The sequence below is a fragment of the Poeciliopsis prolifica genome, unplaced genomic scaffold (genome assembly GCF_027474105.1).
Source record: "Poeciliopsis prolifica strain line A6 unplaced genomic scaffold, Auburn_PproV2 SCAFFOLD017, whole genome shotgun sequence".
Classification (NCBI taxonomy): domain Eukaryota; kingdom Metazoa; phylum Chordata; class Actinopteri; order Cyprinodontiformes; family Poeciliidae; genus Poeciliopsis; species Poeciliopsis prolifica.
This window is the reverse complement of record NW_026562392.1, coordinates 5,742,856-5,758,242: the sequence shown is the minus strand read 5'-3', so window position 1 is coordinate 5,758,242 and position 15,387 is coordinate 5,742,856. Positions and strand designations below refer to the sequence as shown.

Below are 15,387 nucleotides of genomic sequence, written 5' to 3'. Positions count from 1 at the left end.
TCTTCGACACCCCTACTTGAAGTCCTCATATATTTGTTCAGGGATTTTATTCTTGTGTTTTAGTTTAATTGGCTGCGGAGATGCTGGATAGAAAGTCTATGCGGTGCACACACACGCGCGCACACACACACCAAACAAAACTTCTCTACTCTGTAATATATATCAGATCAACTCGCTCACATTATCCTGACCTTTTCTCGAAACTTTTCGAGGCAGTGGCTCTTATCAATCTTTGGAATCTGATGAAATTTTCTGGATTTTTCTCGCAAAATGTCCTCACGTTGGCTGTCGAGAACCATCGAAAGTCTCGCTGCTCACACACACACACACACCCACACGCACATACTCTCCCACCATCTCTGCTTAGAGTTTCAGTGACATATTGGCAGCAGAAAGTATGTGTGTGTGTATGTGTGGTTGTATCTCAAAACGGCTTCGGTCTGGCTTTTCTCTGACACAGATGACAGCATTACGTGCGTGGATTTCAGTGCATGCGTGGTGTGTGTGTGTGTGTGTATTCCTCCCATCTTTATACATGTAGAACAGCTCTCACTCATGAGTTCTCTTTGACGCGGTGAAAAACAAGTAGCTAATATTCCCTTTTTTTTTTGTCCTTTTTTTTAAGGGAATGGATCTGCGACACGCGACGCCACGAAACCCGACAAAAACCAACTTTCCAGGTGTTTCCGAGAGCTTAATGAGAGAAAAAAAATCCCCCTAATAAGTTTGTAATACCGAGCCGGTTCTTCGCAGATCACTCCGTCGCCGCCCCTCTCAGAGTTTCCTCCCTGTCAGCTTGTTTTCGTCTGATTTAGCCCTGTCGTACATCCGCAGAGACGGCGCGCCGTATGATAGAAACTCAACAGTGAGGCAAATTGGCAGAGCCACAGAGGGCGGATCGACAGCGAGGAGACAAGCTGGGAAGGAGGCGTAGAGCAGAGGAGGCAGTGTGAAAAGACACGGAGACGATGACGGAGAGAGAGGCTGTGTTGGTTTATATAACATCTCCACCGTGGTCGTTGGCATGCGGCAGGATCGGGAGGGGGAGGTTGAGCCATCAATCACTCCATCTGTGTAAAATCACGAGCTGACTCCAATATTGCTAAATATTTATACTGTCACATACACACAGGCGTGCAGATGAAAAGAGCCATTCATTAGGGCCTTCTCATGCCTGTCAGCCTTGGAGATGGAGATTAGAGAAGCAGCCTCCCACTGTGCCTGCGTCTCCTCTCACTGAGCTCCTCCAGCCCTATATATAGAGCCATCAGGACGATAAATATCTCCAGCAAGCCTCTTTTAGGTAAACACTCAGTAAATATGGCAGTAAGGGATCGGGAGAGGCTCGGCTAAACAGGCTGGTGCGTCCGCGGGTGTGTTTTGCGTAGTCACACAGCAGGGGGTGGGGGGGGGGAACCGAATCGCTATAGGGACGTGTCGTCGTACTTTGTCTATATGGAGCTATAGGTCAGCTTCGGCGCAGCGGGGATCGGCTGTGTTGTAATTGGAAATGTTGATTGTACTTTATAATCTCCGTTTGAGGTCAATGCAGCTCAGTCGGCCATGTCGCCGCGACTTTACGAATGCTTTCTCCTGCTGTGTGTTTGAACTGGAACGGAAATTTCAAAAGTTTTTAGAATTCTGGGATTTATTCACGTATGTTTTCCCCTCATTTTGTCCACAAGTTTTGAGGGAGTTTGTGGGGATTTTTGTGAGACGGACCTGAAACAACTGAGACGTGCTTGTCCACCTGAACCGCTTGTGCCTGGAGGAAGGGAGGATATCGATCAGAAAGGCGGTCACGGGGATGTGGAGAGAGCCGCAGTTCAGGCGTGAGAATCTGTCGGCAGTAAAACTGTTGTCCAAGACAAGCGGCGAGAAGAAAGCTTTTGTTTTTCAAAGAAACCCTCAGCTGTTTGCAACAGGCCCCATGAAGACGAGTCACAACCCCCCACAGTTTACATCAGAGCCTATTTGTGTGTTTGAACGGCCCAGTCAAAGTCCAGACCTGAAATCAACTGAGATTTTGTGACTTGAAAACAGCTGATCATAGACGTTGTGTTTGTTGAAGAAAGGCAACAGCTTCAGCTTATAATGCTCCCCAAAATCCCTGCAACTTTAATTCCAGCAACAAATGGTTGTATAAAGTATCAGCTTGGTAAACTTTTCAGAATTCTGTCAATGAAACGTTTTGAAAACTGTTTACTTTTTTCCTCTATATCCGATCTTTGCATTTTAATATCTCATCAGATTATGGAATTCCAATAAGTTGAAGTTTGTCACTGAAACCTGAGAAATTGTTTAAAAAATTGTTGGGGTTTTTTTGCCAAAGAATATAGACTTGTTATTTCTCCCATACAGAAATATTTACAGTGAAAAATATCACAAATTAAAAGAAAAAAGATTCTACCTCTGACACAGCTATGCTTTCATACAGCTATGCTGACACAGCTATGATTCACCAATAATAAATTTTCCGTCCTAATTTGTTTGCTCTTGTCTGAAATGCAGTGAAAACGCCATAGGAAGGCGATTCCTACAGCGAGGCACTCATTAGAAACATTTACTTTTTAAATCAAATGAAAGTTGAGCGTGAAAGTCAGCTTCAGCCATTGTTTTCCTGACATGTTGTTGGGCAAATTGTTGCTTTGATCGACAAATAAAGAATCGCAAGTTTCACCTTGAAACATCTAAACCGAAACATTCCAAAGACAAAACGCCCCGTCAGCGTCGTCGGGTCGGTCATTTACTCCGTTGGCCGCACTTTTTCCGCAGCGACGTTTCAAAGAACCCCGACTTTGCCTCCTTTGTTTGTCGCGTCTCGACGGTTCGTTTCATCCACCGTGACGGGCCTCGGATCAGCGCGCCGTCCGGGCCCCGGCAACAAAAAGACATCAGCAACATTATCTTCACACTGTAATTACCCTCCCCAAAAAAAAAAAGGTGGTGGGGTGCGGCGGGGGTGGAGGGGGATTTCATTTTGATTAGCCGAAAAGCTTTTATTCTCTAACTCACATCCATAATTAATCATTAAATCATGGGAGAGTTACTGAGAGGGATAGATGGGGAGCCGGGAGAAGAAGTGGAGGCGGTGGGGAGCGTGAGGGGGGGGGGGGGGGGATGTGAAAGGAGGATGGAGGGATGATGGAGGGAGGGAGAAAGGGAGGAGGCATGCAATTATCTGCAGAAGTTTGACATCGCCAGTAAATCCACAGAGCTGCCTGACGTTGCTAATTAAAGAAGCAATCAAAGGTCCACCTCCAGAGCTTTTTGAGAGGAAGACGAGCGAGAGGGAGGAAGAAGGGAACGGGACAGAAAACAAGAGGACGGACGTCTTCTGGGAAGAGTCAGAGAAGAAAAGGAGGGTTGTTATAATCTTTGTTATTGTTTCCATATGTCAACCTCCCTGGACTCCAGGCTCACACACACGTTTGTTTCTTTATTTTTCTGCTGCTGCATCCCGGCCATCACGCCGGGATCATCCCTGACCTTCATCTGGAGAGTCGCAAATAGCTGTTGATTTGCAGCATGAGGGGAAATAACCGCTCTCCGAGCCAAAGTAATACATTAGTCATATCTGGTTAGTCATTTTCAAACCTGAAACGATGCGTCTGGTGATGCTTTTTCCACGACATCCAATCAGCGACGTGACCCCCGCAGTCGTCAGGTGTTTCGGGGCTTTCGCCGTCGGACGCCCTCTGCCTGACAGCGGCCGGCGCGTCGAGCTCCATCAGGGAGGAGGGGGGTCTCTTTCTGTTAGCGGCAGCATCAGCCTCCCACACGTTTGCTCTCTTTAATCCACAGCCAGCCACAGAAAATTCCAGCAGCCTGCACGTATCGCACGAGGTGAACCTCTTCTAACTTTCAAGGCTGCAAGGGTTGAACTCCGAGACGAAGATCTTCTCTGTTTTTTTTCCCCCTGCAAAATGCCTGGAGAAACCTCTGACTGTCTAGTAAAGCCTTCACTCTCCTCCAGGAAACGATCAGCGCTCATGTTTGGGCTCATGTTCAGAAATGAACCTGGACTACAGAAATAAGTCAAGAAATGATTTGGTTTTAATTATTTAAGTGTTCTAAAAAAACACAACTTCAGCTACTAGAGATGTAGATCAAATAAAGGTGCATCTGTGTAAATGTTAATGTCATTAAATGCAACTCAAAACCGAAACGGTTTTTGACGCATAAATGCGGAAAAGAGTGTAAAGTTTTTCGCATTCAGAACTCGGTGGATTCTCATTTAGTGTGAATTACTGCGTCAGTGCAGCACGGCGTGGACGGGATCACAGTGTGGTTCTGCTCAGGTGTGACGTACGCCGCGGTTGCTCTGGCAACAACATCCAGCTTCACTCCAGTTGGAAGTTGGAGTGACTTCCAGATTGTCAGAATATTTTCAGGCTCTTGATTCTCTCACAACCCGTTTCTTGTGCATCTTTTTCCACCGTAGGTATTCCTTCTACTTAACTTTCCATTATCACAGCTGGATACAGTGCTAGCATTGTGGCTTGTTTTTTTACCCTATTTGCGGAGGTGCAGTCTACTGGACAATTGTCCACTCAGCATTCTGCTCCGTGAAATCCTTAAGACTATATTTCTGTTTTTGAACAAATCCTTCTCTTTTGCTTTGTATAATATTCCATTTTTCTGAAAAGTTCAATTTTACGTTTTTGTTTGCTCCACGCCATTAAACACCCAAATAAATAGAAATAAGCAGTTCAGATATATATCAATATAGCAGCTTCACTTTTTTAAATTAATATTGCACTGCAATGCAGCTGTGATGCAGTAATAGCTTTTACAAACGATACAAATTTCAAACTGAACTTGTGTGTAAAAAAAATAAAAAATAAATAAATAAAAGATATTTTAATCTCCAGTAATACAGCAGCTGAAAATAGAGTTTTCTGTTTTGGTTTTTGGTATTTTTATGGTTTTGCTCTGTTTTTGTTTTCGCCGCGCCACAATTTTCTCAACAGTGGCAGGAGAGCGCCGTCTGGAGAGATCAAAGCCGGGACGGTTTTCTGCGTTATATATATGTTTCTTCTTCGCCCTCCCTCTTCGCCTCCTCTTCACCTCCTTTTTCCCTCTTCACCTCCCCCCTGTCTCATTCTCTTTGTGTTTCCCTCCGTCTCTCCGGGGGCACCGACCTGGGAGACTGGAGGTAGATAGAGTTAGTGTGGACCAGATTACTCTCACTCCGGGTCATCCTCTGTCAGCAGAAAAAGAGCTGAGAGCAGGACACTGACCCGCGTTTCCTCCGACCAGTTTCACTCCGTGTGCGTGTGTTAACTCACCTCTTGAGCCCTCGCTACAGTATTTCATTGTTTCGCGGGAGGATTTGTTGTTGTACTATTTCTGTCTGAATGACCCCTTTATGAGAAAATGTCTTCACAGTTATGGTCAGGGACATGGATGTCACGATTTCTTTTTTTCTTCATTTATTTTTGACCACCCTTCCAGGGCGGAACGGTTCGCCCAACATGACACCTGCGATCCTTTCCAAAAATCAAAAGGATTGATTGGTGATCAGGACTTATTGCTGGTGGTTTCTCTTTGTCGCCATGGAGATAAAGAGCTGCACTTACTAGGTACTAGGACTGTCCGCTTGAATTTCAGAAACGGTGGATTTTCAAGCCTGAAAAGAATGCATCCTTTACTGAGACTGACCAGTCTGACCAGTCACAGACCAGTGCACAGAATGACTTGAAGGAACTAAATGAAACTCGAAACGTTTGAGCTGTTGACCAAAGATATGTTTAAATATCAATCTCAAGTTTTTAAGCTGAAGAAAACAGTATCGACTGTCAGGCTTGGTAGTGGCTGGATCTTATTCATGCATGGATATAAAAACAACTTTTAATCAGTCTGTTATTACTTTTTTTGTTCCTTTTTTGGGGGTTTTATGACTGTAATCAAAGTTGCTAACATTACTACTAGAGAGACTAATTAACCATGCATGTAGTGGGAGAGCATGCAAACTTCATACCTGGGAATTGAACCTGAAACCACGGCAGCAATGCTAAAGCAGTTCTGCTACCCCTAATGCTACTGAGCCCTTCTTCTAAACATGTTGTAGTTGAAATTACATAATCGTAACAGACAGACAGATGGATCATTAAAATCTTCGTGTTAAGTGTTTGTTCTGACTGCAGCTCTGTCTCATCCCACCATATACTGAGTTTTGTTTCAATTTATTAACATGTGGCACGTTTCTCTAGATAAATATTTGTTTCTCGTCCTTTTTTTTCCGCACTAAAGTCTCTTGGTTAGAATAAATTCCTCCTAACTTTCCTGACTTCTGGCCCGTCTCATCTGCTCAGGTTACTGTCAGTTAAAACGCACAGCGCCATCCTCGCGCTGCCGGATTACAGAGACGGCAGCTTCTTGATTACGAGCCGCTGACATTTGGTGTGTTTTCTGAAAATATGACTAAAGTTTGCTCAGCTGTGTGTGGGAGGAAGCCTTAATATACCAGGAAGCAAACAAATATTGTTTTGTATTCTGGAGGGGCTTTTATTTTTTATTTTTGTTGTTGTTTGTTTTGTTTCTCCAGGCAGCGCGGTAAGAAATGTTTAAGAGTCGACTTGCAAAGGCTTGAGTTTAAAGCTGAAAATGACTCCACAATAGGAGGTTTGTAAACAACAATGATTCATCCTCCTCGCCTCTATTACACATAAAAAGGGTGTTTGGGACAGAGTTCTGTTTTCCCAGCCAACTCGAACTCCTCCATCGATCTGAGACGATGCTGAACACTGTGGAGGGTTTTTACGCTGCCTTACCGCGTTAACTTAATACCTTTTCCACATTCTATCACGTTACAACCACAAACTGCAATACATTTGACTCGGATTGCTGGAACACAAAGTAGTGGAAGGAAACAGATGGATCTCTTAGCAAATAAGATTTAAAGTCTGGTGCATGTTAGTATTCAGAGCCGTGGCATTCGCCGTAGTTCCCCTTTGCAGACGAATCCTTGCGTATGCTCCCTTTGCTAAATGGGTTCATGTTGACCAGATTTGATGTGAACGTTCTTTTTGTCTTGCCACGGATTGTAAATTCATTTAGGCATCAGGGTGCCTGCACGTCCTTGGGAAGACTTAAATGTATGCGTGTAAAACTAAGGCCTTAAAATGTTATGAATTCTTTTTTAAATGTCTGTTGGCCTTAAATACGCTAATCGCAGGTCTTAAATTTTGTATATGGTCTTGTATATTCTACCTTAATCTTTTTTTTTTTCTCTAAAGTTTTTTTTTTGTTTTGTTTTGTTTTTTTTGTTTTTTTTGCACCTTGTCCTATTTTAATTTATTGCCAGTTGGATGAACATTTGTCTTCACCATTGACTCGCCAACCCGTTCTGTTCGAAAAGCTTGGTGCTCCAGGAATTAAAGCTGTGGAGAGCATCGCAAGACGTACCATTTTCTTCTGCAAGTTTTTCTTTCAAAAAACGGTTTTAAAAGCCTTAAATTGGAGTTGGTGAAACCCGCAGAAACCCTGTGTATATACTTTGATCTAAACTGTTACGTTGGAGACGTAATAGTCGTCTTGCTTGAAGCTGCGAATTGTGAAAAAATGCTGGCAGGAGACAACCTTCCATATTAAGTCGACACAGTTGGAGGAACTGTTTAAGACTCTTATGTGTTGCAATAAAGCAGATTATGGAAAACATGGTTAATCTGCAGCATTTTCACTCAGATTAGCGCTGGCCTTCAGAGTCATTGGTGCTCCGGTCCTGAGGGCCTTCCATCTCTCTGTGCCCTGGTTCTCTCCTGGTCCTTCGTCCTTGGTGTGTTTTCAGCGTTCCTCCATCCGTCTCTCCGCCCTGTCCGCCGGATGTCAATCTGGCCGCTGTGTAATTGGTTGCTTTCTGGTCGGCCAACTTGTCCCAGGTGGCGTTGATTCATGGCGTTTGTAAAGGTGACAGTAGCGACTGTCCCAAACAGACAAAGTAGAGCCGTCACTGACTGGACCTCAGCTGGCCTGCACACATACACATACACACACACACACACGCGCGCACACATGCATAGGTAGCACTTTTGGCTTTGCTTGAGGGAGTCCAAGGGACGAGAGAGACGCAAGGGAAGGTCGTCGAGCGGCTCGACCGGAAAAGATGATCAAACATTCAAAAAACGACCACAGTGGGTCATTACTCTTCACGTCCCAAAACCTTCTTTTAAAGCTGCGGCACAAATTAAAAATAAGTATTTACCGACAATAAAACAAATGAAATAACATCTACTTGCTGACGTAGTTTAAAACACCCACCTGCATGCGCGCTTACACACTCTCCCTGAACACCCAGTCATTCACCCCTTTGCTGGTGACCTGGATACACCCAGAACTGACACTTTATCTACTTAGCAGTGTCACCTTCAAACACACACACAACACACACACACAGAGGATCCTCCTGGTGTGTAAAGCATCATCCCCATGTTTGTGTCCCGATCAGGCGCCTGCGTTTAAAGGTTGTGGCTTTGTGTCTATAATTGAAGGGAATGGTCTAGTAAAAGGATTGTAAAGAGGTCCTTTTGTGGCGTCTTGATCATAAGCTCTGACTTTTTCATGGTGCTGCCATTGACCCGCTAATTGATTTGGAGAGCATCTCATTCTGCCTCTAGTTTGACACAGTTTAATTGACTTTGCTTGCCATAGCGTCTGTTCAGGTTGATTTCCTTGTCTTTTGTTTCTGTGCATGCTTGCAAGTGTGTGTGTGTGTGTGTGTGTACTTCTGAGAACCAATTAGCATTTACAGTGAGGTTACAGTTGAGGCTGATTTCAAATCTAGGGATTACAGCCACGCTGTCCTCAGGATGCAGCCGGGCGCGCGGCTCCGCCGATCACGCCGACGCGCGCTCGCGGGCTAACGTTTGCGTCGAGGCTGACCTGTATTACAGCGGGTGTAATTGATTGTGTGCGCGCCGGTGTCTCTGTGTTAAGGTTAATTTCTCTAACTGCTGGTAAGTGCTGTCTGACCGCTCCCCCGGCGGCCTCTCCGAGCTGAAGTATTGCCACTTAGAGACCCCTTCTGTGCCCCCTCCCGGCACAGGCCAGTCTATTGATCCGCTGATCAATAATTGCATCTGCGCCACACAGTGAGCACAGCAAGGCTCCTGCACTGACCTGCTGGTGCCACACTAAGAGTCGCACCTTGGAAACGGTTGTCAAACTGCGGCCCAGCGACTATTTAAGGGTCCTTGACGGGGATCCGGAGGCGTCCCAAGCAAAACGAGGGTTACTTCTGTTGCTGTGGCATTCGAATACTTCACTCTCTACACAGAGGATGGTGTGTTGCATCCATATTTCCTTGGCTCTTGCTGCAAATGATATTGGGTTGCTGTAGAATAGCAAATTGGTGTATTTCCGATTTGTTTTTGTTTTTTTAAATCATGAAAACGATTTATTTGACAGGACGACCATTTATCTGAATAGCATTGGAGCTGAACGAGATTTAATAAACAATAAGAAATTCTATGCATTTTATTACCACTTGCAATTGGTAGAATTGGGAGAAATGCACATTATTAACAGCTCAGAGAAACTGAAGCTCAATGTCTCGCCACTAAACTCACAAGAAAGGGCAAAAGTTTCTCCTCCAGTCCAGGTTTCACCTTCTTCTACAGCTGAACAAAGACTGTCCAAAGAATATCCTTCCCCCAAAGCTGCTCTACGTAACGCAAAACATACAGACAACGTCTCTTCTGGGCCACAATGACAACACATTGACATGGTGGCGGCCATTTTCAGGACAGCTTGTGTTACATCCTTAAGTGACTGGATGAATGGGTGGATAGACGGATTGGTGATTTTGCAGCAGAGAGATCCTCCAAATATCTCCAACATCATTTTACAATCCAAACAGCATCAGTCACTTCCAGCCTCCGCTTCCCCGTCTTCCTCCTGTTGTTTCATTCCTCTCAGGGAGCCTCCATCTTGTTTCAGATCACAGGCAATAAAGCAGCCTGCTTCTCCGTGTCGATCTCATTCCCCCTCCGACTTCCTGTTGAAGGAATCAGTCAGTCTGAGCACTCAAAACACATATTAAACAGGCATCAGCCTCTCGCCGGGGCCGAATCACGCTGTTCAAATGTTGTTCTTCCACCGGGAGCGCAGGACAACTGAAGAGATGGGATCTGCAACATTAACTTGATTCACGGCCGCGGCGACTGAGTGACACTCCATAAACCTCAGCGGGGCCCGCCGCCGGTGGCCCGCCGACAGCGCCCCGTGGCTAATGTGACACACGCTCGCCCCGCCATCCCCGAGGCGGAGCGGTTCACACACTCCGAAGCCCTCGCATAGGCAGGCACGTACAGAGACGAACGCGGTGCAGGAGCACACACTGTTCAGACAATGCAACAATAAAGGTTGATCTCTCATTCCAGCACACACACACGCACACGCACACACACACACACACACACACACCTGTAAATTCAGGCCTCAAAGCTGAGAATCTGGAGGTTTAACAACCTGAAATGGCACCGCTCTCTCCGATTTGCACGCTTTCAAACAGCTTTTATGGTAATGCGGGAAGAAGCTGCACAGTTATAGTTATTGTCTCCTGCAAGCCGACCTCTCAGCTCGCAGCGTTTCGGCGTAGGCAGTTAGCATCGGCCCCGTAGCTCCTGTGTAAATAGGTAACCTCCGCTTCTCAAAATGCCAACCTGTTCTGGCTCTCTGTGACAGTGCTGACTCCCTCCACTCTCTAACTACAGGGCTTGTCACTAGAGGTGCAAATGGAGGGGTCTGAATTGATATTTACCACACAATGCTGGCAGTGTGCAGCAACCTCACTGCGAGGCCTTTTATTTTGGAAGGGGGGTTGAATTTGGTCATGAGGAAATTAAGAATACCTTTTTCACTATGTTGAAGGAGATGGAGACGCACAACAACAAATAATAATAATAAAAAAAAGGTGTTATAAAACCCTTAAAATAAAAACAGTTTTTATTGCAGTAGCATATTCCTACGTTTTTGCCTTCCTTATTAGCCTCAACTGTGTGTAGCAAAATAAACGGGGCTACTCCTCCAGCCTGTCGCATTCCTGATTGTTTGAAACCTTTTGGCTAATTCTGAATAACAGAGATCAACACACCTACATACTTGAAACGCATGTTTTCTTTTCTTTCCGGTTTCAAACGTGGCCTTAGAGAAGTGGTAGAGGAACATTAGACATGTGGTGAGCCACAAGAGGCAGACAAAGCTTCAGCTCAGCTCCCAGGCCCTCGATGTTGGGTTGTGTTTGTGTCAGACGCACTCTGGCCACGACGCCACCCTCTAGAGTTTTTACTCAATTGTTCAGGAAAACCACCTGAACTGTAGAGAGTTAACTCGAAATGAGTTGAGTCACAGTGCTAGGTGCGAGCAGAAAGTGGTCATGAGGTGTGTGCGGTTGTCCTCGATGGACTAGGGACTTGATGTACCCCGCCTCTCGTCCAGTGACCCTTCAAAATATTCCCCACGTGTGTTTCACGGCGTATGCCCCAGAGAAGAAACAGGAGTTTCACACCGGAGAGAAAGATGAGCGGTCAGAATGTCTCCTCTTTAGCTGAGCGATGCCGTAAAAATCTGTAGCTTTATGTAGTTTTGGTGGATAGCATTTCAGAGAAGCCCAGAAGAATTTTGTGACAATTTCATTTCTTGAAACTGCAGGGCAAACTGTCAGACTGCCGACGGCGAATCAGCGGTGACCGCGTGCGTTCGGAGCTGGGGCTCCCACATCCGGGTCTCAAATCGCAAGGGATGGGAGGGCGATGGCTCAGATCCACTTTGTGGCGCGAGTCGGACTTTCTAATCACATCGTCAACCTTGTGAGTTGAGGACATTAAATGTCAGGGGACGATGGGAGCATCAGTGATTGATGAGTTTGTTTCTGTATGTACCGTTCTGTCTGTGTGATCCCACAGCTGCCCTCAGGTGAAAACCTTGTATCTCTAAATGTCATCTCCTCCCAAGCAAAAAAATAAATAAAAATAATAAGTTTTGGTGTATTTCAAAGATTTGAGAGTTTTTGGGGACTTTACATGATGTCATAAACCTAGAAAGCTCCTCTCCCTGACAGGGAATTTGTTCCTATTCTCACCTGTTGTAAATTAAGTTCAGCTTTCAGCAGCTTAGTGATGAACAGAGGCCCCCACCTTTTATTTTTTCTAAATGTCTCAAATCAAATCCCCTTTTTTCCTGCATAGATTAGCCTACAAGCGTCTGAGCCAGGCGCTGTTTAAACAATGGCATTTCTAACACTGTTCCCATCACCTTGGAAACGCCATGGCAACCTGTGATGTGAGAGGGCACAGTGTGGCTCAATTAGCAGCAGCTGTATCTCGCCGCGCTCCGGCAGCAGCAGAGCATCTCCAGATTCTCTCTGCTTTCAAGCCTCTAAGTGACACAAATATGTGAAGTGTTACATCGCCTTTAATGTCACTTTAGGTTCCCATGATTTTTTTTTTTTTCCCCTCTTTCCTCCCATCATATTCCGTCTCATGTTGATGCATGCATGCATACACGAAGCGAGTGGAAAAGATTCACTAACCAAAACCCACAATTGAAAAACCTCCAGTTTTTTTGTTGCATTTCAACCTGCTAGTTTCACTTTTAGCTTATCCATATTTCTCTTTAACATTAGCAAAGGATTAATTGCTCAAACTGTTTATGTTATGCGCAGAGGCATCACACCGTGTGTGTGTGTGACACAGCAGAGTTGTAAAATAAGGTGCCTCTGCGAAAAAGGACAAACATGAATCAAATTGTTAAGTTGAATTTTGCACCTTAATGTAGCAATTAGCACCGTTAGCATGACTAACTCTAAACACCTGACTCTGGGCTTATTCCAGAGAATAGACATTTGCACCTTTGCTTTGAGACTTCCAAGTCCGGCGTAACGTAATCGGAGGACTTGGAAGTTTAACCATCGCAACCTTTTTTTTTTTTTGCTCCATTTGTCCTTCCTTTCATCTACTGATGAACTCAGAAGTTAGTTCTTAAACTAAGGGGCTTCCCGGCATTTATACAGCTTCTTTCACATCTTGGAATAACATCTTACAGATACTGAAAATAACTTTTGAATTTTCGTCTCAAAGTAATAACTTCCATACTGAAAAGCATTGTTAGGATTACGATACATATTAGCTCTTGGATAAGGTTCGTTCTCTGGTGCACAAAAGATGAGATTTTTCACTATCCAACGAGCCAATCACAAATCAAAATAGTCCAACTCTGGTCACTAGTTGCTGTTTTTCCCCTTGATCCATTTCTAGCAGCCTGCCTTCTTGTTTCCAGAGGAAGACTTGCTCTCTCTCGCTCTCTTGCTGCTTCACTGACCCTCAGACAGGTCTGGACAGGCTTTCCCTTTAAATAGTTTCTTCCACCTCTGTCCTTCCTCTGACTTTACCTTTAAGCTCCACACTGACACTGAATATAGCTAATGGTGAATGGTTTTCTTTAGTAACAACTTCCTTAGCAAATAGGGAATGGAAAAAGGATCAGATTTTGTGAGTTTCTGACGCAAACCACACTCAACGCCTTTCCAGCTCTTGTTTTATTTCTGTTCTGGTTTCCTCTGAACGACTCTTCAAAACTGTAACATGAATGCTTTTGTCTTTCACTAGGTATTGTGTCCAAGTCCTTTGAATGCCGTCTGAAAGGCCAAGGAGCAACATTTGTGGAGGCCGACTCTGTGGAATCGCCCGAGCACAGGAAAGGTTCATTGGAGGCATCCAGCCACGAAGAGGCCGTCCAGCAGGTCATCATCATCCAGGGATACGGTGAGGAGGACATGGCCATCGACCAGGCCCTGGAGGAGTCGGCCGCCGCAACCCTGCAGACGCTGGCCATGGCCGGCCAGGTGGCCGAGGTGCTCCACATCACAGAAGACGGACAAGTCATCGCCTCAGGCCGGGAGGTGGCGTCGGCAGGGGCCCACCTTGCTGGAGGCAGCACCCAGTACGTGGTGGTGGAGTCCGGGGACGGCAGGAAGGACTTGCATGCGGCCGCAGGTCCGAGCCACATCGTTTCCGAGTCGTCTACCGCTCTAGACGCTCTGCTCACCGCCGTCAGCGAAATGGGCCATCAGGAGAAAATGCAAGGAGAGGCGACCGTCGTTCACAAAGTGTTGGCCCCCGAAGCTGCTGAGGAAGCCCACGCCGCCGTGGACATGAAGCAAGAAGAGCAAGAGGAGGTGCAGGTCATCCAGGAGGACGGCCACGAAAACATGCAGGAGGTGCTGAAGCTCGCCGCCTCCCAGATGATGAAGGAAGGCCTTACCCAGGTCATCGTCAACGACGAGGGAACCCATTACATCGTGACCGAGCTGGAGGACTGCACCCTGCAGGTAGAGGAGGCGGTGTACGGCGGTGCGGCCGCCGAGGACGGCGAGGCACAGCAGGCGGAGCAGCAGGCAGGAGAGGAGATGGTGGTCTACCTGGACGGAGCTTCTCATAACATTGTCCTGGAAGGCTGAGGCTCACAGCAATCACAATCCGCATCTCAAGTTCTTTTAAAGACTCTCTTCAATATTGTCTCCCTCTTATAACTCAGTGTGAACATTATTTCTCAGATGATTGGAGCTATGCAACAAAGGAGTTTTTTTTGGTGCTACTCCTGTCAATGGTGACCGCCGCCAATGACACATTTACATCCGTACAACTTAAGCAAACGTTTAAATATTCTTTCTTATGGAATATGTTTTTAAAGCGCCTAACATGAATTTTAGGTTCTAGAGTAACTACATTGTTTTGGTTAATTGTTGGCGTGAGTTTGGTTTTGGGTCTATAAGATGGAGCCAAATATTTGATTTTTTTTTTTCGTTTGTCTGGAGTTTGTTCCTTATCACCGTAAACAAAACAGCAGTGATAATTTAGCATTTTCTTTCCATGTTCTCCATCTCAGTCAGGCTCTTTGCTTTTAGAAAAGCTTTGGTTTGATGTAATTTTTGACAATAAAGATTGTCTAATTTTTTAATCAATGGCTTTTTTGGGGGGTGGGGGTTGTTTGTTTGTTTGTTTCTACCACACTTCAGACATCAACATTGTTTCTATAGTCAACACTTGTATATTTTTCACAAGTCAGTCTAGTCATTGACCACAGACATGAAGGTAGAATAACAAAATTATGTTAGTAAAGTGGAAAGAAAACAGATTGTTTTCTTTTTTAAAAGAAATATCAAATATAGAAAGCTTGGTCTTCTTCACTCTGACACCCCTAAATAAAATCCATACAACTTTTTCTTTCCCATTCACTTTTATGCTCTACTTTGTGTTGCTCTATCACATAAAACACAGTACTGTTCCAGCAACACACACACACACACACACACACAATGACTGATGGCTCCCATCATGTCTTCCGATCACCAGCAGTCATTACCTTCACCATTATCATTATCGTCCT

The 15,387-nt window shown here is 45.2% G+C and overlaps 1 protein-coding gene across 1 annotated transcript in view; it reads left to right on the top strand.

Annotated features, from left to right (window-relative positions):
* Positions 1-14,957, top strand: part of znf407 (zinc finger protein 407) — a 179,549-nt gene extending 164,592 nt beyond the window's left edge. Inside the window, exon 10 of the mRNA XM_055042037.1 lies at positions 13,608-14,957. Coding sequence (XP_054898012.1) covers positions 13,608-14,458 — 851 coding nt within the window. The 3' untranslated portion in view covers positions 14,459-14,957. The remainder of the gene's footprint in view (positions 1-13,607) is intronic.
* The last annotated feature ends 430 nt before the right edge of the window (positions 14,958-15,387 follow it).